General features: G+C 45.2%; 1 protein-coding gene across 1 annotated transcript in view; it reads left to right on the forward strand.

The window, feature by feature from the left end:
* The window catches only part of LOC310856103 (receptor-type tyrosine-protein phosphatase U-like), a 152864-nt gene that overhangs the window by 66903 nt on the left and 61575 nt on the right, over nt 1-24386 (forward strand). Inside the window, exons 4-7 of the mRNA XM_083761325.1 lie at nt 8925-9006; nt 12180-12295; nt 15715-15889; nt 18503-18796. Coding sequence (XP_083617451.1) covers nt 8925-9006; nt 12180-12295; nt 15715-15889; nt 18503-18796 — 667 coding nt within the window. The remainder of the gene's footprint in view (nt 1-8924; nt 9007-12179; nt 12296-15714; nt 15890-18502; nt 18797-24386) is intronic.

The raw sequence follows: 24386 nt of genomic DNA on the forward strand, positions 1-24386 counted from the left end.
ACAAGCTCGGCAGATTGAAAGAGGATAATTCAAGCTTGGACTGCAGCTGCAATGTTGGTGAGTTTAACGTCATTTAAGACAAGCAGATCACAAACCAAAAATGATGAATAGGAAGTGGATGGAGCTTGTTGCAACTCTAGATTCATCCCATTATAAAAAAATCTAGAGTTGCAAATTTCGGCTAGCCGTGTGATGGCATTATTGTTCATATCAGAAGGACATGAGGTAGCTGGGGTGGTGGAGGGTGAGTGTTTGAGCAAGACAGCAGGGATGAGAGTGGCAGCAGCAGAATGAGCAGCAGCAATAGCAAGCAGGAATGAGCAGTGCAACGTCCAGTTTAAACAGAGCGGCCTGAGATTGAAGTGAGTGAGTCAATGGATGATTTGAGCTGAGGAGGTCCAGTGGTCGGCCACCAACAACTGCACTGAGTTTCTTGACCAAAACGACGCTCATTTCTTTACTCCATGCACCTTACAGCCCCTTTTCCTACAGTAGCTCTGAGAAGTCATCTCAAATCAACAATTGCAGCAACCTGTTATACCTGACGAATGAGAGGAGACTTTGGGCCCTATTTTCATCAGTGCTAAACCCCTTTTCCCTAAACTTCTTTGCCGTTTTTACTATTTTGAAAAGCATTTTTGGATAATTCAAATAGCCATTCTACAAGCTCACAACGTGTTGATACATTGGCTAGTTGAACAATTTTAATAAGTTTTTCAAAATCGTAAAAATCACACTCATGTGAAGTGAGGGGCGCCCTTATGATCATACATTATCATACATCACATTCCGTGCTCACTGCTCAGCCAATCAAATCATCTCAAACAAACACACACAAAGCTGGGCATAGGGCCCCTCAAGAAAGGCAAAGAAGTTTATGGATAAGTTGTTCTATCACTGGCGAAAATCAGGTCCTTTGTCTTGTGCCAGCCCAGTGCTACTCCCAGGAGCACAAGGACTCCAGGGACACAGGAGGACAGAGGAGGTGATGAAATAGCCCCTCTCGGAACCCTACATAAAGATTTTCTGAAATTTTGATGAGTTTTATGTAGGGTCCCTGTTCATGACTATATTTTCGTATGGGAATTCTGGAACACGGATGATAAACATGCTCTCTAAGATCGAATCTGCTGCGTTTGACGGCCTTTTTTTGTTTGCGTTATTCAGAATTCGGGAACTTTAAGTACCTATACATTCCGCTGCGAATATCTCCTGTGGCGCGGAAGCCGTTAAGTATTTTTAATCTTTGTTTGACCGATTTGGTCGCTTTATTTCTTCTTGTTTGTTTACCGTTTATTGTACCGCCTCCCGGTGTGCGGTTGGCTTGTGCCGGCTACGTCCCTGCCTCTGATCTGCTCTGTCATAGCTATAGCGCCACTAGCTAGCCAGCTAGGCGGTACAATGAGGTGTCAATAAACAAGGAAGGAAGAGAAGAATCAAAGCGACCAAATCGGTCAAACAAAGATTAAAAATACTTAACGGCTTCCGCGCCACAGGAGATATTCGCAGCGGCATGTATGGGTACTTATACTTCACATATTCAGAAACCCTCACACGAAAAAAAAATCGTCAAAGAGCGCAGACAGGCCATAAACACGTTGTTTATGTTTTATGTATTGCTGCGTACCAGGTGGCAGGATACTGCTGGAACAGGACCCAATGGTCTGTGTCGTCAAAAAGTCAGAAACTTCAGTACCATTGGGTTCTGCTTGGAGGGCTAGTGATGAAAGAGAGAGAGAGTGAGAGAGAGTCTTGAGTGTCTTTAGCATGTCTTGAATGCAACCTGTGACTTCAAAGGACTTTGGTTTAGTGTTGACCCTGCAGTGAGCATAATGCAATCTGATCAATGAGATCTGTGGTGTCTCTCTCTCTCTCTGGTAGTGCTGTCTGTGATATCTGGGGGACCTTGTTATCAAATATTAAAGATGTTATCTGGGCCCACCAAGATCCTCAACAGCGTCTCGAAGGCCACTTCCGTCTTTCCCTCTACCTCACATTTGTACCATGTTTACTGTCCTCCTTTTATACACCTTATCACTTCAGCTTCCATACCTGCTATTTTTGAGCATTCCTATGTCCAGATTTTAGTGTGTGTGTGTAAACACAAACTTTGTTCTAACACAAACATTAAATGCCATTGACAATCAATGGACAATTTTTTTGAGTGTTTGTGTAAACACAAACATTGCGTAACACAAATATTGAAGACGAAGGTGAGGACGCAAATTCTGATCATGTATGATGATGTACGATGATAAGAGCGCCCCTCACTAAACGCGGGGGTGATTTTTTTCACCTTGCTGACATCTCTTTTGAAGGAAGGTGGTAAACGTGAGCCTGTCAACTATTTTTGAGGGGTGCATGCGAGCCCCTCCAATACGTGTCTTTTGAAGATTACGTTAATGTTTGTCTAGAGCACTTATGCCTTAAATCGTTTGCCAGCCAAGTCTATGGACTGTTTGTTTAGGGGCACTAAATGCAGGTGGGGCGAAATCCATTCGGGGCGGAGACGTAGGTCCCAACGTATTATCTTCCGTCGTGGCTTATTATTCAATAGGTCGCTGTTTAAATATTAATTCGTCCCGACGGTTTAATAATTCGCCCCAACGCTTTATTTTCGTCGGGGCTATTTATGAATCCGTCGGCGTTCGCGACGTATTTTATTATAGGTCGCGGCGGTTTGATAATAATTCGCCTCGACGGTTTATTTTTCGTCGGCGTATTACAACTCGTCGTGCTGTATTAATTAATACGTCGAAAGGGTGCATGCCTTTTGTGGAGAACCTGCAGGGCAGCAGGCCTTTTTACGCGAGCATCGTGCCCGGCGATCGGCCCACGCGCCCGGACCACTGCGTGCGCCTCGCCGGCCCGGTTCCGTGGAGCTCTCCGCCGTCTCCAGGCGAGCCTGCGTTCCCGAGCTCTCACCTCTTTTGCGCACCGAAAAGAGCAGATCTACCCCTGGGGGGGTCCCCGTGGACCGCACGTGTGTGTGTGTGTGTGTGTTAGAGACCTGCAAGTACCGACGGGGCCCGGCCCGGCCCACCAAAACGGGCCGGGCCCGGGCCGACTTTGTCACTGCCCAACGGGCCCAGGGCCGGGCGGACTCACGCGCCATTATATTAATTTTCCGATGTGAATTTCACCCAGACTGGACTTGCTTCAGCAGCGCGGCAGCATGCTCCATAGTGACGTGACAATAACCCCTCCGCAGTGTCCGCACACACACAAGCCACAAGGCAAGCACACTAAAATCTGGTCAAAACTATAAAGACTTTGAAACAACGTGTTTTACATTCTATCTCTCTCGCTCCGCGCCTATAAACTCTCGTCCTCTCTCTCTCCTAATTATTGTGCAGCGCAGCTGTACACACACACACACACACACACACACACACACACACACCGAGTACTAAGTAAGTAGCCTATAGGCTACGGCTCTAAAAACATTAAATACTGCAGGAGCATTATTACCACACTAAACAAAGTTGGATTTGTACATTGCAGAAAATGCAGAATGCAGATACATAACGTAAGTGTTCTTATTATTGTCCGTCTACTCTGGGTTTTATAATGCAGCGTGAGTCCGCGATAGCCGATCTGCAAGCTCACAACGCGTTGTGCTGATTGACAGTGCACGTGCAGCAGCTACTGTATAAAATTATATTTAAGTAGGCTACTTTTTAGTGTGATGTCTGTGTGTTATTGACTTCTTGTTCCTTAATGTGGGTTTATCAGAGCGATATAGTGCAGCTGTGAGTGAGTAGCTGCTGCTGCTGCGTCCGTGCACCAATAGAGCGACCGCAGCGGCGGCACGCATGCTTGAAATATTAAATAAAAATATGTCAGGCTTCCGGGCCGGGCCCGGGCCGTTTCTGGACTGTACCAACGGGCTTAGGGCCGGACGGGCCTTAACTCCACGGGCCCCGGGCCGGGCACGGGCCTATATTTTAGGCCCGAGCAGGGCTCTAGTGTGTGTGTGTGTGTGTGTGTGTGTGTGTGTGTGTGTGTGTGTGTGTGTGTGTGTGTGTGTGTATGTGTGTGTGTTAAATGTGGTCATTTAAATGTAGGCCTATTATATATACATGCACCATACAAGCACCTATATTATATAATATGTGTTATCGCATACAAATGGGCAATCAACAGCACCCCCCACCAGCAGATGTATATAAACATGGAACTGCGCTATGATATTAAAATGGACTGAGCTGTGATTGCGCCGTACTGCGCCGGCCGGTGGCCACTGGCCTATTATGCCTATAAATGCATATCATGCCTGTTGGTGAAATATAAACATCTAAAATGGTTCAGTAATAATTAGCATAAGTTATTATTAACGAAAAACATCTAATACTATTTTAAATTGGTCTAGTAAAGTTAGTAACTAATCAGAAGCAGCAACCATTTTGTTTCAAACAACTGAACTAGACCAATAAAATAGTAGGCTAGTATTTATGTTTTTCGTTAATAATAATACATGCTAATTATTATTGAACGGTAAGTATGCTGGTATGTACGCTATGGTACACTATAAGCTTGTATATCTGTTTATTTTAAGCATGCGCCGCTGCATTCTGTCAGAATCTCGTGTGTGTGTGTGTGTGTGTGTGTGTGTGTGTGTGTGTGTGTGTGTGTGTGTGTGTGTGTGTGTGTGTGTGTGTATGTGCACACATGTGTCACACATGATGTGTGCTATATATGTTATAGCTCTAGAGACGCAGAGACAGAGACATATTTATTTAAAATCATCCTGGCACGTAGGCCTATAGACAACGGCGTCAACTCCGCGGGTGCGCAAGAGCCGAAGCACCCGCTGGCAAAATAATAAGCCAATAATAATACGTTGCGGGGCGGGTGCCTTAAAATATATAGGCTACTCTAAGGTGGGCACCCACTGTCGTTATAGGAACCTTCTGCCCTTGCCTATAGAGCCAATGAACGGAGCGCATTTCTCTCTCTCTCTCTCTCTCTCTCTATGCGCGCTCTCTCTCTTGCTCTCTCTCTCTGCGCACTCTCTCTCTCTCTCTCTCTTGCTCTCTCTCTCTCTCTGCGCTCTCTCTCTCTCGTTCTCTCTCTCTGCGCTCTCTCTCGCTATCTGCGCTCTCTCTCTCTCTCTCTCTCTCTCTCTCTCTGTCTCTCTCTCTCTCCCCCCATCTGCCGTGCACATGCAAAGAGCACAGGTATCCAACATTGATAAACTGGTTCGCTATTATGCCACACATCCGTGCAGTAAAACATCAAAGTCCAGTAGGCCTATAGTCCATTTATCGACGATCCAGCAGCACAGTAGCATACAGTAGGCCTATTAATCATCATCAATGAACATGTGTCAGCCGCTGTTGTCAAACTGCCCCCCCCCCTATCTGTCTATCTGCATGCGCTACGACTCACAGAACGCAATGCGAGAACTCACTCTTTTAGGCCTATACTCTGTCTGAGTGCGATTACTTTAATAAAGTATCCGCCTAAGGCGAGTCATTGAGACACAGACAGACAGACAGACAGACAGACAGACCTGTCAATGCGCTATACGAGCGCAGTGAGCTTTGATGATCGGCTAAATTAATACAGCCTTGTATATAAATTCATATGTCCTTGTAGGTTATCTATTGTGTTGGCCAGGGACCCCCCCCCCAGAAGGATGATCGTAATCACATTGCCTGTGCGTAAAATTGTCTTTTTTTCAGTGGGGGGGGGGGAGGCACACGGATAGGAGCACAAGCGCTCAGACTGTATAGGTGCGAGAATATAGTTGCACACATGGCTACACACACACACACACACTCACACACTCACTCACTCACTCACTCTTGTCGCTCCTATGACCACCTCCGTGATCCCCCAAGGGTCCACGGGGACCCCCCCACCCCCCCAGGGGTTCACGGACGAGGGTCGGGCCATCCCTCCACGGAACTGGACCGGCGAGGCGCAAGCGGTGGTGCGCCGATCCCCGGGCACGATGCGCGCGTAAAAAGGCCTGCTGCCCTGCAGGTTCTCCACGGGGAAAGGCAGCATGCACCCTTTCGACGTATTAATTAATACGGCACGACGAGTTGTAATACGCCGACGAAAAATAAACCGTCGAGGCGAATTATTATCAAACCGCCGCGACCTATAATAAAATACGTCGCGAACGCCGACGGATTCATAAATAGCCCCGACGAAAATAAAGCGTTGGGACCTACTTCTCCGCCCCGAATGGATTTTGCTGTCTCTCACTAAATGACAACGTAAGACGACATGTGACCGATATAAATACAACTAATTTTGTTTCAGAATGGTGGGGGGGAGGGGCATGCTTAAAGCAAACATTAAAAAGTCCATATTCCATATTCTTGGCTGCCCCCATATTCTCCCCCCCCCCCCCCCTGCCATTTTTCTAGCTGTTTGAGGAACTATCCCTCTTACCCGCTCTCTCTTAACAGGGAGCACACAGGCATTACCATTTCATTATGTCCATGTGACCAAAATATTTTACAGGGACAAATAAAATGTCTCTGGATTTGTATACATAGTAAGCCCTTCTAATAGTCTTAACATAATGTATTAGGCTCTCGTAATGGCCATTTTATTTTTAGCTGTAAATCACTTGCTGCCAGATTATTTTTTCCTGTCCAGTGTGTTCTCTTCTTCTGAAAGTGACTAGCCAGTCATTAGAATAGACTATTGGCATATGGAATGGATATGTTCCACCAGGAAAGTGGCTTTCAATAAAAGTCTGAGGAGGAAGGTTGTTTATTAAAACAAATGCTCCAAAAGTCTCCTTCTTAATAACCCAATGTCCTAATGGCTCAAACAATTAAAGATTCGTCTGCAATCAATCCCTCATTGAGTGTTTTAGCTTGGCAGTGAATAATTACTCCTTCACATAGACTTCCAATGTATTTTTTGTTGTCTCTGCCTTTCTGTCTGCCATTAAATCTAGCCCACTGCCTGATCTTTGAATTAAACATGGTGCTAATTTGTGATACACAATATAATCGGTAGCATATCGAAATCGGCCATATCTGGACGATTATTTTCACAGATATTGATGACGCAATAATATTGTGACCGTCAATGGCTGTCAGGGAGAGAGGACTTGTGAAAGAGTCAGAGAGACAGATAGAAATGAAAGGGGAGCATGCTGCACTAACCAGGTGGAAAATAATGGAGGCTTATAAAATTACAAAAAGATGGAAATGGTAAATGCTAATGTAATCCTCCTTCTGAAACGCCTCTTTAGGTTCAGGTTCCAATGTCGTCCAGGAAAAGAAACAGCAGATTATCTGTAGTGCCCAGAGAAATAACAAGATCACCCAGTTCACCCAGCTCCTGTTGTACTTCACCTCTGTCACCCCCCTCCCCTCTCTAAGCCCCCCTTCTTTTTTACCCTAATCTCTTCACATCCCATCCAGGTGTGTGTGTAAGGCATTTAATTTGCCCTAAGGTCACGTATGGCTCGGGGCTGTCGTCACGGCAATTGTTGCTGTAATGAGAGCTCTCCCTCCCAGGTCTCTGGAGGATCACTATCTGTTCTGCTGACGGTGGAAGGCTGGAATTTGGGGCAGAGGTCCCAGAAGATGATGTTGTGCTCGTGTGATTTGGTGTGTTCGCTGCACATTCTGGTCTGGGGGAGATAATCTCTGTATCATCGCCATGCGGTGCAGAAAAAACAAATTGGCCACAAGGTATTAGAACACATCTTGATTTATGACTGAGTAAAGACAATAAGCCCCCCAATCTGTATGACCTCAACACCCTTGAGGTAAGGCATATCACCTATGACCTTGTTTGCAACTGTTGGCAGACGTATTTAAGTGGATTTTCCAAATGTTGAATCCTGCCGTTGACGTGAATGACGTGAATTGTAGTGTTTTATTGATTCAGAATGGTCTTGCTATAATATCTACCGTGAAACAGTGTTTCCCATCGATAGGCAACACTCTGCTCTGTGTATTTGCTGTAACAATATTAACGCTTCTGAAGACTTTAAAAGGTTTGTTAGACAGATTAGTTATAGGTGATTTTGCTTCCTGATCTTTTGGGAAGTCAAAGTGAAGGTTTTCAAAATAATAGACGCGTGCATCTGGGCGGCAGTAAAGGGACTATAGCGAGTCTTTGGTGGAAGTCAAAGTGTTAAGTTGCATCAGCTGTAGCTGTTATCCACCTTTTAGGTCAGAAGAATATGAGAAACAATAATTCAAAGCTTCCCTTCCATCAAATGTGTGGACGCAAGGCCTTCCTCTGTGCTGGGAAAACAAACATCACCCCGGTGTCTCATAACCGTCTCACCATTACTGCGGCCAGTGATTTGATATTGATTAGGTTTGGCGGTAGGCCACGGGTTCTCTTGGGGTCCTGTTGTGGACCTTATTGGTCCACAACAGGACAATGGAGTGTTGACCTCTGCTGAGTCCCATGACCTCTGTGCCAGCTGTAGTATCCTCTGTTATGGCTCCACAGCAGTCTGCGTCCAGGATGCTGAATGAGGGTCCAAACAACACATCAGCCCACTGATGAAGTCATTATTTTCTCACGGCGGCCGGAGGATCAAAACAAGACATTATACTGTACATCTCTCTGTTCCTCTGCCTCTGCCTACATTCATGTCCCTGCTAACTTATTTTTTTCTCTCCCTCTTTTGGGTCAGTAGCTGTTCAATGGTGTGGAAATATGTTGTTTTGTAATTAATGTTTTTGTCACTGAAAGGGGACACGTGCAATAGAGTCTGCTCTGCCTCTCGGCGGGTTCCATTTGAATATTGCAGTTTAGTGTTTGTCTCAGTTTGAAGTGCTGTGAGGCCAGATGTGGTGGCTTCCTTCAGCTCATGTTTTCCATGACTAAATAGAAAAAACAGTGACAAAACAATCACTATTTTATGCAACCTACCATGTCTAATTATTGATGTTTTTAATGAGACCGACTAATTCCCACTCTCACAGGTCCTGATTGAGGCGGCTGTTTCCAGGGAGCGGCAAGGCTACATGGCCATAGACGACATCATGCTGCTCAACTACCCCTGCTGTAAGTGTCACTTCACACACCGTTTGAAGGACAAGGAACTATTACAAGAGGCTGACTAGGCCTAGAAGAGTTGGGTCAACGAGGAGGAAATTAATGGCAGGTTGCCCTGAGGTGTCTCACAGCAAAAGGGCTCTAATAGAGCACTGAAGTCAATCATCCTAGCTGGGTCGTGTTTTTTTCCCCCATTTTGTATTTCCTTCCCATAGACTTTTTGTCGGGTGAAACCTGACTAATGAAAGCTCATGAAATGTAGACGACCTAGTTTTATATTGCGTCAAATAAGAAAAATGTCATATGGGAAGAATCAACTGATCGCTAATTGGTTACATTTTTGCTGCAAACACTGTATCAATTATGAGTGACTGACTATACATACAGAGCCTCCAAAACCCTCAGTCATTTCATCCTGGAGCCAGGCCTGTCTCAGAGTTCAACTATATAAAGTGCCCCTCGTGGCACAGGTCTCCACCAGGGCAGGTCAGGTTGTGGCCTCCTGGTGGAGCTATAATAGGCCAATGTGAAAAGGGTGGCATTTCTTCTTACACCTTGGGTGGAATTGGATGATTTGAGGCATTTTGTTCCAAAAACGTGTTTTGCAAAAATCCACCTGTTGGTGGCGCTATAACAAGCCAATGTGAAATTGGGGATATATTCCTCAGCCTAGTAGGAAAGTCCGTGAAAGATTTCACGTAAATTGCACGCTGCATTCATGATTTGAGGCTTTTTGTGCAAAACGGGCCAATCCTACAAACTTTGAAAGCCAATGTTGGCTAATTACGATGGAATATGAAATATCAGACAGATCCGTCTTGAACACATGACTATAGAGATACCGTGTAACGATTTGGAATCTGGAGGAGAAATATCAAAACAATTGTTTTACAAAAGTCGGCCTCCTGGTGGCGCTATAACAGGCCGTTCTGGAAGATTTGGGGCAGAGGTTCATCGTTGGCATCCAGGGTGTGAATGCAAAATTTGGCATCGACCGGGTTAACGGTGCCGGAGATTAGCTGGTAACAGACGGACGGACAGACGGACGGACTCTCACACACACGGACGGAGTGTAAAACATACTCTCTCCCCATGCCTTCGTTGGATACAATAAATGTGGAGGGTTTCACTGTGCTGGCTCCAATATCAACATCTGGCGTTCGGAATTACGTCCTATGACAGCCAAGTCTATGGAATTGTAATGTTTGTTTAGAGCATTTTAAACAAACATGTAGCAGCCAAGTCTATGCACTATTAATCTATTAATGTTTGTTTAGAGCACTTTAAACAAACATTGTTTTGCCATCGGAGAGTGTGAAGCTTCGTGGCTTCATGAAGCGTAACCTCTGAGATGAGTCGGTGGCAGGGTTTCTGTCGAAGAGTTTTCTTCTTTCCCTGTGTCGTTGGTGTAAACTTCAAGGACTGGAGCTCAGTATGCCCCCCCACCCCCCACCCCCACACACACACACTTACTCTTAGAAGCAGTTAACACTGTTGCTCTGCTTTGAGGTGACTCGTATAACTGACACGAGCTTGAAGGGTATTGTTCCCACTGTTGTTGGAGAGGGTTTTGGACAGAATCATCCACAATGGATGAATGGAGCCTTTCTTGGCGTCGGATAACAAGAGGATACCACCGGCGATGTGGTTAGAGGAACGCCGGCAGGGATAATTTCCTCTCCTGTATGTGGCAGACCACCCCCCGCCCCCCCACCACCTCTCTCCCAGACATGGGCAGATGGCATCTTCCACATCCTCCCACCATGGCCATTAAATAATTAAGACTCTCATCAAGACCTGGGCACGATGTCGGATGCGTGGCACACGGCCAGCCCCGCATCGCTTGGCAAGCAGCGGGCATGTACGTATAGGGGAGGAGGGAGGGAGGAAACTGCAGGGAGGCCGATTCAAAGGAATGAAAGAGATTACAAAAGAACAGCAGACAGAAAGAGAAACATGCACATTTCTCCGCCTCCATCGGGGCTAAAACACCTCAGTACGTTTGACATTTCTGTTCTCCTCTGCCGAGACGTTCAACTCTGAAACTCAGTGCAATGAAATATTTATTAGCCTAAAGAGTCCCGGGGATAAGATTTGACACATTTAGCTGTGTAACACTGCAGATGATGCCAACTGTAGGTTCTGGTTCACACTCATTTCCCTGTTTGTTTGTGCTGCCTTGTCGTTAAGCATGAATTATGAATTAACCTTCAGGGAGGAAGGAGTCACTGGAAGGAAACATGGACACCTGTGGCATACGCATTTTAACCACACGCATGCACAGACCTCAAACATCTGCTTCTCCCTGATGCTTAAACCTTGTTTAAGTGTCAGGTGACATGTCTCCCTGTCAATCATCTGGACTGACAGGTTGTGTTTTCAGAGCTGTGTGTCAACCTGCAGGACTGTGACTCTCACTGTGAGAGTCACAGTCCTAGCATAGTTTAATCACCATGTCCTCACATTTTATATATATACTGTATACATATATACCGGTATATATACAGTACGTACACACTGAGGGCTATTCCATGTACAGTATATGAATACTTTAGCTCTTTGTTTGCTAAAGTGAAACCAGTGTGTTTACATTATTAATAAATAATAACTCACTTTTAAAATAATGTAACAATATTATTTTATCAATTTACACATACATTAATTAAATAAGTTTGAGTCAAGTATTATTTCAACATATATGTCAGTGTGTATGTAGGGGAACCATCAGACCCTAAATCATTTTTGTAATAACTAGTTCTTTCCATCCAGCAGTTGTCATACAGGGACATTATTGGACTGATATCAAACTTGTTTGTTTATTTGGATATCAGAGATTATGAGGATCAATGGTAATTTAAGTCCTGACCTTTTATGCATTTTATGAAGTTATGAATGCATTAGAGCCCTTGTGAACAATGTAATGACATTCATGATAGTAATGGAAAAGAGTCTGACCATTAAAAGATCCATCAATAATGTAACTCATCTGCTAATGCTGCAATCTGCTCTCTGCCACATGGAATTTATGTTGATATATGTAAAGATAAAATCACTGTCTTGTTGTCTGACTTTGTGAACAGCTGAGTCATATGCTCATTTTCTCTCTCTCTCTCTCTCTCTCTCTCTCTCTCTCTCTCTCTCTCCCCCTGTCCCTCTCTGTGTCTCTCTTGCCGTCTCTCTAGATAAGGCTCCTCACTTCTCCAGGCTGGGAGATGAAGAGGTCAACTCAGGGCAGAATGCCACCTTCCAGTGTGTGGCTGCTGGCCGTGCTGCTGAGGCTGACAAGTTTCTGCTGGAGGTCAGTGGTGGCAAACATCATACCTCATACAGTAAACTGTACTATACAACTATACACTGCAGGCAATGTTTCCCCTGTATGCATTATTCAGCCACCACAGTATGATTTTTAGTAGGGATGTCCCGATTATTTTTCGTTCCCGATCCGATCCCGATACAATTTCTGTGTTTGCCGATAACGAATACCGATACCAATGTTGATCTCATGTTGTGTTTATAGCAGACACCTCACTCATATGTGCACTTGCAGTTTTGGTTTTGGCAACTCGAAAGCAAATTCCACATGCCCCAACATTTTATTTACCATACCCTTACCCCTGTGTCGGATCGGTGGTTAGACTGTCATCGGTGGTTAGACTGGCATATTCACAGATACCGATATGACAAATAAGGGCCGATACCGATACTTTTCCGATACGATACAGTATCGGGACATCTCAAATTTTTAGTAGGTGGCTAAGAATAGGCCAAAAAAGGCAAATTACCACAAAAGACTACAAAAAAGAAAAATACAAATAAAAAATCACTAAAAATATTGCTATAGAGTGTGTATTCAATCTCTCCTGGTCTCTCTAGTTCTTTAGTAACCATAACATATCTAGTTATGGGTTAAACATTTTCTCCATTCAAGAGAGAGCTAAACTCCAAAAAGATAATTTATCTTGTGTTTGTTTTTTTGCAATTTCTTTTTGTTTCATCACTACCAATTCCACTTGTCTATCCTGTATCCTTGTATGAGTTCTCTATCCTGCTTGTCACTGTTGTTGCTACTATATTGATCACTTAGTTTAGCAAAAACACAGCACATTGAAAGCAGGTATTTTTCACAGGATTATTATAAATAATAACTCTGCCAAATGGGTTTAAGGCTTTAGGTGCATTGAATAATGAACTGTAAGTAAAGGCCTATTTAGCCTACATTTAGAGCATTTATTTTGGTACAAAATCACTTGAAATTGACTGTGTTTGCAACACAAGCGGTGGTTTTCGTAAATGAACGTTCTCTGTCTTTGAAGGTGTCGGTGTTTAAATAAAGCATTCCAGACAGTGTTTTAAAGCTAAAAGCACTGCAGGCCACAGAGGCCTGGGAGCTTCTTCAGCCCCAGTGCCTTTGAAACACTGGATTAATTATTACTAGATCATCATAGAGAGATCTCTCTCTCTCTCTCTCTCTCTCTCTCTCTCTCTCTCTCGCTCTCTCTCTCGCTCTCTTCAATGGTTCTTTTCAAATTTAGCCTCTGTTTTAGATTATATATATTCCTCAGGAAGGTCTCTCTACGATGTCTCTCTCTCCCCGCTGGAAACGGTGCTCTGTGGTCTGACATTGTTTCTTTTCTAACAGCCCTGAAGAAAGTTGAATTGAAGTTCAGGGTCTTCTTTTCTGGTTCCGTTCTGGTGCTGTGATTATAGAGTAGCTGCACGTTCAAGGCTCACATGCACTCTGACCACCTACAGTGCGTGATAATTACGCAATAGGCCCTGGGACCGGTTTTCTGTATTGTTTGAAACCAGGATGATGTGTGATTCACATAATAGATGGCGTACCTTATTACGCCCTCCCCTGAAACCCTCAGGAATGTTGGCATCGGAGGGAGGTGATGTGAAACCGTTGGTTTGGTCACGGCACAGTGACAAAGACAGATGCCTCTGGTAATTATCTGTCATAGCCATGCAGGTGTCTTATTATACAGTATACAACTGTGCCGTGACTTGCCTCTTATCTCTCTCCATGTTGATATATGTCCTGTGCCTGTGTCCCACATTTAAGAGACTGTCAGGGCTGTTCTCGCCGGTAAAGCTGCCTCGGCTGCCATTATTTGTTGTGATCTTTTTGTGTTCATGTCCGCAGTGCCAGCTGCAGTCCAATCTCAGCACATGGGCTCCTGCCAAGTTAACAGATTGTTTTGCCGTTGCCTCGCCAATTAGCTGCCATTAGGTGCCAGACTGTTAGCCTAACACCTCACGCTCTCCATGCTTATTATTTACCCTTGATTTCTATCATCTCTGTTTTCTTTTGCAATTGGAATCTGGTATAAATGGAGACAGCCTATGAGAGACGCATTTCAGGCCAAGCCCTGGAGATGATTGAGGTTTAGTGTGTTGTTTTTGTGCAGCCGTCTTCTTCACCCTAATCAGTGTCAAGGTTTGTTTACGAGGGCTGGCTAGCTCTGGTCCATATAGCTTTAGAAGGAGTTCTCCTTATCACTATTTCCCCCACAGTAGCATAATGGCCAGATAGTGGCCTCTCGTTTTTAGTAAAAAAATATATATACAATTTCACTTTCGCACCAAAACAAAGACAGTTTTATGGAGTTGAAAGCCTACGTACAGATCTGGTGAATGAAATGTTTCTATTCACAAGTTCTATAGATGAGGGCGCAGGGGGCCTAACTATTTTTTCTTTTCTTTTTTCTTTTACATCCGGTGGATTATTTTACATTTTGGTCAAAAAGTGCATTTTAGACATGAGGTGGGGGGGCTGAGAGGGTTCCCACTAAGGAAATAGTCTTTCAACATCTTAAAACCATCTTTGTTTTGTCTTGAACACAAGACAAATATTAGGTTCAAGGTTTGCTGTTTAGACTGTAGATGACACCTTTGCGGGACAGAGCATGAATTAGGCTTGTGGGCTGCAGATGCGCGAGCACGAACAGCTCTCGTGATCATAGAGTGCTGCCTCGACTGTAGGTGTAGTTTTGAGGACAACTGCTGTGAATTGCTATTAATGTTTCCACATAACAGAAACCAAGGATTACATATTTCAAGGGCGAGAGATCTCAATACAAATCCTGCATTCTTCCTCCACACTGGGAGAAAAACAGCATCTGAGAGTTTGGTGGTGCATTTTTCTGTTAATAATGGATTTGAACCCCTAGATGCTGTGGTGGTGGGTACCACTTCACCGCTGTCCCACCTGAGTGCCCAATGAGACATTGTTGATGAGCTTCACTAAGAAATGACACTCATGTCATGTCATGTATCCCCCCCCCTCATAATCACTACAACCTTAACGAGATTTCATTTGTTTGTATTAAAGTATGCCTGATTGTAATCTTGGGTGATTAAATGGGGGAGTGATGGTCCTGCTTTTGTAATTAAATGGCACACGCTTGGACAGTCATCCTTTTTAATCAGTCAAATAAGAAGCGGTGCACATAGTGATAATTGAAATACATTATGTTGTGACATTGTTAGCGGGTTGACTTTGTTCTGCTCTGGGGAATAGATTGGCATCACTGTGTGTGTGTGTGTGTGTGTGTGTGTGTGTGTGTGTGTGTGTGTGTGTGTGTGTGTGTGTGTGTGTGTGTGTGTGTGTGTGTGTGTGTGTGTGTGTGTGTGTGTGTGTGTGTGTGTGTGTGCGTGTGCATGCGTGTGCGTGCATGTCCTGGTTCTCTGACCCGTCTTGTCCTGTCTCTCCAGCGTCACACTGGGGACGTAGAATCCACGGCGTCGATCAAACACCTGAGTCACCGGCGCTTTGTGGCGTCCTTCCAGCTGGACGGTGTGCAGAGAGCAGATCAGGACCTCTACCGCTGTGTCACCCAGTCCTCCAGGGGCTCCGGGGTCTCCAACTTTGCTGAGCTCATCGTCAAAGGTTAGAAAACTGATAACCAAAAAATTTCAACATGAGCCAAACACTCAGTCTCTCTCTTTCTCTCATCCTCATCTTCCTCCCGTGCCATTGTATTGCTTCCCCTCTCCGTTTTTCCATTTATCATTTTATTTCCTGTCTGTTTTCCATCATGTCAATCTCCTGTCCTTATCTTTCACAGCAACACATGAGATTCTGTTTGATAACAGGTTTTCTATTCCCCTTAGACCGAGCATAATTTATTTGGAATGAAACAAACAGTTTCATTCACAACAGTTTGGTGTGAAATGTAGACAGTGGTCCAGAGCATGTTCTTCAGTGTGCTGCACAGAACAAAGAACAAAAGAGGTGACTTAGTGTTCGCTCTGAAACTCTTCAAGCGTTCTCCTCCAGATGTGAGAGGGATCCATGTGTGAGTGGCAGGTGGCTGCCACCAACAGCTCCATGCAATACTTCTTCTGATAAACTGGAGTTTGTCACACTGACTGTCAAGGCACGTTTGAACTTGTTAGACGTTGACTGGCTTGACTCTGGAGTCCTGCATCGCTCCTTCATATCACCATGATGAGCTCTGCTCCACTCACTCTAACCTTGCAGAGTGACGGTGCTGCTGTGACAGCCCTGCCATGACACAGATAAGGACACACCATGACCAGTCTGGTCCAACTGCTCCACAGACGGACAGATGGGTCAGCATGGATAAGGTAGTCTAGTGATACAAAGTGTTTGGTATGTGACAGAGGCACAGAGCAGTCTTCTGCCAGATTTTTGCTAAACCCTCAGTACAGCAGCAGACAGTAAATGCATTGATAGAAGGCCATGAAATCCGTCCTAAGAAGTAAAGACATACAGAGAGCCTCATTACTCTCTCAGTTAACGCATACAGTATTACAGTATGCTTTTTATCTGGCCGTTGTTTTCCTCACCTCGGTTTGCAGGGAATATTTATTTTGTTAGTCTAATTAGTCTCTGCGGCGTCTGCAGTGCCAGTCTTCTGCTCTGTTATGTTTCATACAATACAAAGCAGAATCCTTAACAAGACTTTCATAAATCTCCTCCCCTCTCCCACTAAAGAGAGGCTAAACATCCTTTTAATTAGCCGGATCCACTTATTTTTAATACGTTCGGACTCTGGATTGCAATGCAGCATCAAACCAATCACAACTCTCGCTCCACATGAATTACATACTGTATTGGCACTTTTTCTTCCCATATATTGTTCCGTCTTTTCGGTCCTAAGCACATTTTGAAGGCTTTTTATTTATTTATTTTGGGGGATTTACTACTGTACCTTGTTAAATCACCTTGTTGTAAAGCAGAGTGAAAGATGATGAGGTTCTGGTGGTATTGTGGAAGGCCTTCAGTGCAGGCAGCCATAATAGACAGCAGTGTGTCTACAGGAATGAGGGATCCGTCACAGCCAGAGCTAGGTGGACAGTAACTGAGTAAATAAGTACTGCACTTAAGTACAGATTCTGAGGATTTGTACTTTACTCGAGTATTACATTTTTTCAATACTCTTACTCAAGTGCATTTCCAAGACAAATTATTTTTCTTTTACTCTTGTACATTTCTAGGAAGGCTGTAGAGTTCCACCTACCGAGTACTTTTAGGTTGGCCTTTTTGTAAGGGTCTTTCAGATTTCATGTGGCAGCTAAGTCTATGGACTTGTCTGTATAGGTTATTCTAATGTGTTGGTAAATAATTTCAAGAAGATTGTATCTATGTACTGTAGCTCATAGAAAATAGCGTCACAATGGGACACATTGTAGATTGACTATTCAATCTTTTTTTTTGTAAAATACTTTCAGTAAACTAACTGAAACGGTCCTACCTATACTCATCATTTCCCCTCAATGGATTGGAAAAACAATACGTCGTTGAATGTCTTTTCTAAATAATAACCAGATATGAGTCCATAAAAAATGTTTGCGCCGTCTGTGAAGCCTCCTTTATTAACTGTGTTCATGGACATAATTGCTTGCAGCCAAGCAATTATGGTTTCCTTATGAAGAACAGTTACGTGCACTTTTCTAATAACTACACTGCGTAACTAATAAATGTTCAGACGAAGTATTTGTCATAATGTTATTTGTGATGCTATGTATATGCAATTCATAATATGTCGTATATTCTTTCAACTCTTTTTGTTGGGGATGTGTGAATTTGGCGATGTGATGCGTCACGCTTCATTGTACCTGCTCCTGCTAACAGACATTCTGCTGGTGGGCTCTGAAATGAATCCTCAGAGCAACGCAGGAGCTCTTCTTTCATCACAGTGGCTTCCTGTTTGAAGCCGTTTGGAGCATCAGATGTGTTTATGTGATGCATATGGATCGGGTTAACCAACGCTGTTGTTTGTAAATGTCCTGTGCCAACGCCATATACCTGGCTGTTCTTTTTCTGTTTTTCTGTTCTCTGTAAGATGTATGTGCTACTGTTAATGGCTTTTTGAGCGGCGTTGGCTGCTCCAACGTGTGGCGTTGTGTGCCCCCCGTGACATGTGGCAGCCAAGTCTACGGACTTTCATGTTATCCGCGTGTGTTTTTCTCTGTACCAGTTGTGTATCAACATGGTGAAATTAAAACCTTGACTCTCATGTTCCCTCTCTCCCAGTGCCCCCGTCTCCCATAGCTCCACCCCAGCTGCTGCGCGCCGGCTCCACCTACCTGATCATCCAGCTCAACACCAACTCCATCCTGGGAGACGGCCCCATTATCAGGAAGGAGATCGAGTACCGCGCCAACCAGTCCCCGTGGTCGGAGGTGCACGCCGTCAACATGGTCACCTACAAGCTCTGGCACCTGGACCCGGACACGGAGTACCACATCAGCGTGCTGCTGACCCGGCCCGGGGAGGGGGGCACGGGACCGCCCGGACCACCGCTCGTTAGCAGGACCAAATGTGCAGGTGAGGTCGCAGACCCTGAGACGCTGTGCGCCTGAGCTGGGAGATACTCTGCTACGGGTCATTATGTATCGAGGACACAGCATTTTACTGCCAACCATGTTAGATCGCACCGTTGTTCACCAATGAAGATGGCTGAAAATGTGTTGTATCAGATACTTCCACATATTATATGTGCGTGTTTGGAAAGTTTCTGATGTGACACTTTTGCAGCCATACAAATTTGTGAACAATTATTACACAATTTATTTTAGTTGTCACTCTCAGTTAAGTTTGTTATTGACAGATTAAGAGCGTTCCTGTGGGACAGCTTCATTCTGCTCGGCTAAATCATCCCATAAAGGATGTTTTTATAATAAAAAATCCCATATGTTGCCTTCTTGACAGCCAGACACTCTCGCTTCTGTCACAGTTTCACTGCATCTGTAGCAAGGATCCGCCAGGAACAAACACATTCAATCACACATTGGAACTGATCAGGTCCTCTTCTCATAAAATTATCTCAAAGGAAAAAGGCACACTCACTGTCGGTGCTTTGTGAACTCTGGAGGAAGACGAGAGGAAGGGATTTGCCACCAATGTTGGTGGCGACATTGGTTTGAGGCTAATTTAACAGATAACAGCTGGCTGGTTATTTTGGGATCGTGGACTGAAAGGTTCGGGAGCCTATGCCCTATAGGGCACACAGGGAGAACATGCAAACTCCACACAGAAAGGCCCTTTCGCCAACCCCACCTAGGGTATGGGTACTGATGGAGGAAAGAACACACCCACAGCGATCCCGGGCGGGAATCGAACCCTGACCTTCTAGCTGTGAGGCAACAGCAGGCAACAGGCAGAGGACTGTGCCAGGGGGCCACCGTGCCCCTATTTTGTTGGATTAATTTCACAGTAGAAAACACCGCTGCAGAGTCCCCAGTACATACTGACACACATGAACTAGAACAATCACACTGAGACTTCAAAAAGGAGATATAACACCTATGTATTGACAGTCCATCACTTAAATACATGAATAAGATGACTCGATATTTTGCTGAAATCAGTGAATCAAACTAACTGTGGGAGAACATGGGAGAACAAAGCACTGTATGGCGCACACACACACACATACACACACACACACACACACACACACACACAGGCCAATACAATGGAGAAGTCTCCTACTGTATTAGCCAAAGGTCTGTTCCTTGTACGTCTTCCCTGGTCATCAGTCTTTGTATGGCTGATGGTCTCCACCACCATTCCTCACATCCCTCCCAACCCTGCTCCACCTGAAGGCTCATACATAGTCTGGATTTTCAGTGGTTAGGTGACCACCGAACTACAACATGACGCCACGAGCCACGGTGAAGAGAAAACCACAGCCACCGCTCCAGCCCTTCTCTCTGTTTTTACTCTCAAAAACGCTCAACGTTATTTTGCGGTGGTCGCCGTGGTCAGCTCACCACCGGAAATCCAGACTATGAATAGGCCTTAAGCCTCTACAGCCCTCTCTGGTGACATATTGAATATACTCTCCTCTCTGGTGACATATTAAAGCTAGTCTCCTCTCTGGTGACACTCATTCATCATCTCTTTCTATTGCTTTATTCAAGAGAAAGAGAGAGAGACAGACAGACAGAGGAAAAACAAATATACAGGAAATGGCTTTCGCAGTCAGTTTTGATGCAATACAAGCTCGCTACAGAGGAGTTTCTTGCATATTTTATTTCCTAGGCGATATGAAAGGTGTGAGCAAGTGATTGTATTTGAGCTTGTTTTGTGTTGCAACTTTGTTTGAGTGAATCAAGTACAATTATTGTTGTTTATTTGGAAAGCAATATGTTTGATTCTTATTTGAGTCAGTGATATATATTCATGTGTAATTAATTATTATTTCTCTTAACATTGTATTTTTTATGCAAAGAATGAAATAGGAAACAGGAATTTAGTAAGTCCCTTAGAATGCTTTCCTTGTCAGGGTATAAATGTGAACCATCACACAGTTGGTGGGGTTGGTTTGGTCAGTGCTGCTGGTCTTTAGCTCGGTGACGTGATGTTTCCTGCTCTAATATCCTTACACTGCAAACTTCCTCCACCCGCTGTATCTCACCTTCTCCACACTCCAGGAGACTCTAATCACCAGCTGGCTCCCAGAGCCACTGTGACCCTGCCTGCCCTCCTGACCATCTGGTGTACACCCCTCTCCATTCGGATGAATTTTAAAACACAGGCAAGAAGTTGCTCGGGTTGCCGTGGAGATCTTGGGCAGGCAGTAATTAGCACAGTGAACAGAAGGGATTCTTGAACCCTTTCACTGTCGATGAAGACAAGCGAGCCTCCTCTCCAGAAGGAATATTGTTTTCCCTATAGGATGTTGGGGAGAACTCGGCTTGTGATTTGCTGAGACGGAGAGATAAATGACTCCGTCCACCACAGTGTGCCAACTCAGGCGATGCGTGCAGCACGGCCACTCACTCACCTACTGTAGCAGCTACTGTAGCTCACTGACAAGCAGCCAGGTAGAGCCTAACCCCCACCCATAAACAATACAGGCTCCAGAAGAGTGTGAGATGCTCTGCTGTGAGCGACCAAGATGTTTAATGGTCTGGAGTCCCATGTTCTCTGCTCCCACACCCCTCCTCCTCCTATGTGTCTGAGTCGAGGAGGCGTGTCCTCATGTAGATGTTGTAAAGCTAATGGATGTAAATGTGAACATGCCTGCCCGGCTGTGATGGCCGTCCAGGTGTGCTTGATGAGCCATCGCTGTGATTATCAGCAGGCCACGTCAACGCAGCTTGAGTCACAGAGGAGAGGAGATGAGAGCTGGTTGCTGCAGGTGGTCTTAAACTGCATTAATGGGCTTCCACCTGCTGCTGCTGCATGCTGCTGGGTCACTGAGCCTTCTGGAAAAGACCCCCCCAGTGGAGTTTCAATGAAATTAGCAACACACGTGCATCGGTTCCCGCACCGCATGTCGTTCATCATGTCAAGGCCCGTTGACTGAATTTGAATTCCCCCATTCCCCTCATTCTCTGTTCATGCACAGTTGCACACGTTCGTGTGTGTGTGTGTGTGTGTGTGTGTGTGTGTGTGTGTGCGTGTGCGTGCATTCAGTGGTTTCTATTGACGCATCTAGGACAACTACTATTTGAGTGGTGCTGCTTGAAGGTCAAAGTTACATTTCTCCGCTTGTGTGCTCTATTGGCTCAGTGCTGAGAACGTGGGTTCGAAACCCCAGAAGATCATGAAAGTTTAAAGTGTTTTGTCTCCACCAGGCCGAAGGCTCACACACACACTCCGTCCGTGTGTGTGTGAGTCGGTGTGTCCGTCCATCTGTTACCAGCTAATCTCTCATGTAAGTGTGAGCAGAGCTAATAAACGACCCCCCAGATTTTCTTCATGTTGGTTTTTGCTTTGGTCCGTATAGTGGGACGGCTGCAGCTCTGCACTAGACTAGTAGACAAACTGGCTGAATGGCACAAAAGTCCAGTTGGAGAAAACCCACAATGAGCACACTGTGCCCTCTGTGGCGGTGCTTTCATCTGCTCTGTGGTTAAATGGCCGGCTCTGTTCGGCTCTCGAACCGTACAGACTATCAATTGCACCATTTAGACAATCCCCAGTCACACTAAACTGTTGTTAGAACATTTCCTGCTCTGCCTACCAGTATACTGATTACCTGCCCGTCCATTCGTCTCCAAGGCTTTGGTCTGCAGCGGGCGCTGATCGATGCCCTGCTCATGTTTCTGCCCAGAATGAGATGCTCTCAAAGAGCACTTACGGACGGGTGCAATTCGAAACTGGACCCTGTAAAAAAAAAAGTCAGTGTTTCTTTCTATACTGTACACGTTTTTTGTATTGACCTGTACTTCCGTTGAACTGTACCCATTCTACAAACTGTTAATACATTTTTCAATCAATCAATCAATCAGACAGACATGCAGACAGACAGACAATAACAATTAGGGTAGATATGGGTGACCCCAGAGGACTGCAGCTTGCATGGTGCTGTTTGAAATTCACTTAAGAGGTTGAGAGCTCAGGGAATGGTATAAGAGCCAAGAGTAGAGATAAGACGTTTGTGTCTGATAAGGTTTAGCTGCTCATGAATGTATGTGAGTGCACGTCCATTTATAAGCGTGTGTGTGTGTGTGTGTGTGTGTGTGTGTGTGTGTGTGTGTGTGTGTGTGTGTGTGTGTGTGTGTGTCTGTGTGTCTGTGTGTGTGTGCGAGTGCATCCCTGCTTGTCAAGGGGCCACCCTCTCACTTGAATTTCCTTTGATTATCCTCTTTGTTGCTCATGGATGCATTATCAGCCTGATTTGAGCTCCTAGCTTTGGTCTACATTGTGGTGAGACTTCCTATGAGCTTCTGGAGCCCAAGTTTGTTAACTTCAGAATCTCTGCTGATCTCTCTGTATGCCTCAGAGTCTGTGTGCTGATCTCTCTGTACGCCTAACGCCAGGGCTCCACTGGGCGCGTCGCGTCTCCGTCGCGTCCTGCTCGTGTCATGACAACGTCAACGTCACGCTAGAGGTGCTCCACCGCGGGCATTTGAAAACTGCGCGTCAGCAACATTCTTTTATGTTGCTGTCAACGCGTGCGTGCGTCAAAAAACGAACCGGGGCAATTTTTTTGTCACGGAACGCAGCACAACGCAACGCAACGCGGGCAGTGGAGCCGCCCTCCATTGATGAAAAGGGAACATTCCCGACGCTGACGGAGACGCGACGCAGACGCGATGCAGACGCGACGCAGACGCGCCCAGTGGAGCCCTGGCGTCAGAGTCTGTGTGCTGATCTCTCCATACACCTGTGCATCTCAGCCACCTGTATCTCTGCTGTCTCCCCCCATCCTCCCTCTATCTCTGCTGTCTCCCCCCATCCTCCCTCAACCCCATTACATTACCCAACAGCCCTATTTAAAGAACTAAGCAATGACATAATATCATGTAAAGAAGTAGGCAGATTGTGTTAATAATGATCATTGACAAAATGTCCTCATTGATGTGGTGCTGAGGATGTCCTTGGCTCTACCCCCCCACCCACCAGCAGCCGTCAGCTTGGATGTCTTAGTGAACACTGGCTGGTCTGTGTGACAGTGGATAGAGGCTCTCTGTACATCTCAGTCAGCCTTTCCATGGAGGGAGGAACTAAAAAGACAGCGCTGCTTGTTTCTGTTGGGTCTGGAGGTGGAGAGACAGGGTTTAACCCTGCAGTGACCGGTCCAGCAATAACTCTGATAGATAAAAATCAGGCATCGCAATGTATGACCCAGCGATCAATGTGACCCAGAAAAAGTGTGACCACATCACCCCAGTTCTGGCCTCTCTTCACTGGCTCCCTGTCCAATGTGTCCATCATAGAATTGACTTTAAGCTGTTAGTTAACAGGTTGGATCCTCCATTTATCTGAACTCACACCCCAGGCTAAGCAGTTGCTTCTGGTTTTGTCTAGAACTAGGCGAAAACAAACAAACAGAGGTTATACCAATCCTTTGCCGTAGATGCCCCTAGGGAATTTGACCCTACATATTCACTCTGGACGTCACACTGACATTATTATTCTCTACTTTTTGTTTTAGGAACGTTCAGCCTCCAGACACAGA

This window comes from Protomyctophum parallelum, assembly GCF_964188405.1.
Source record: "Protomyctophum parallelum genome assembly, chromosome: 3".
Lineage (NCBI taxonomy): Eukaryota > Metazoa > Chordata > Actinopteri > Myctophiformes > Myctophidae > Protomyctophum > Protomyctophum parallelum.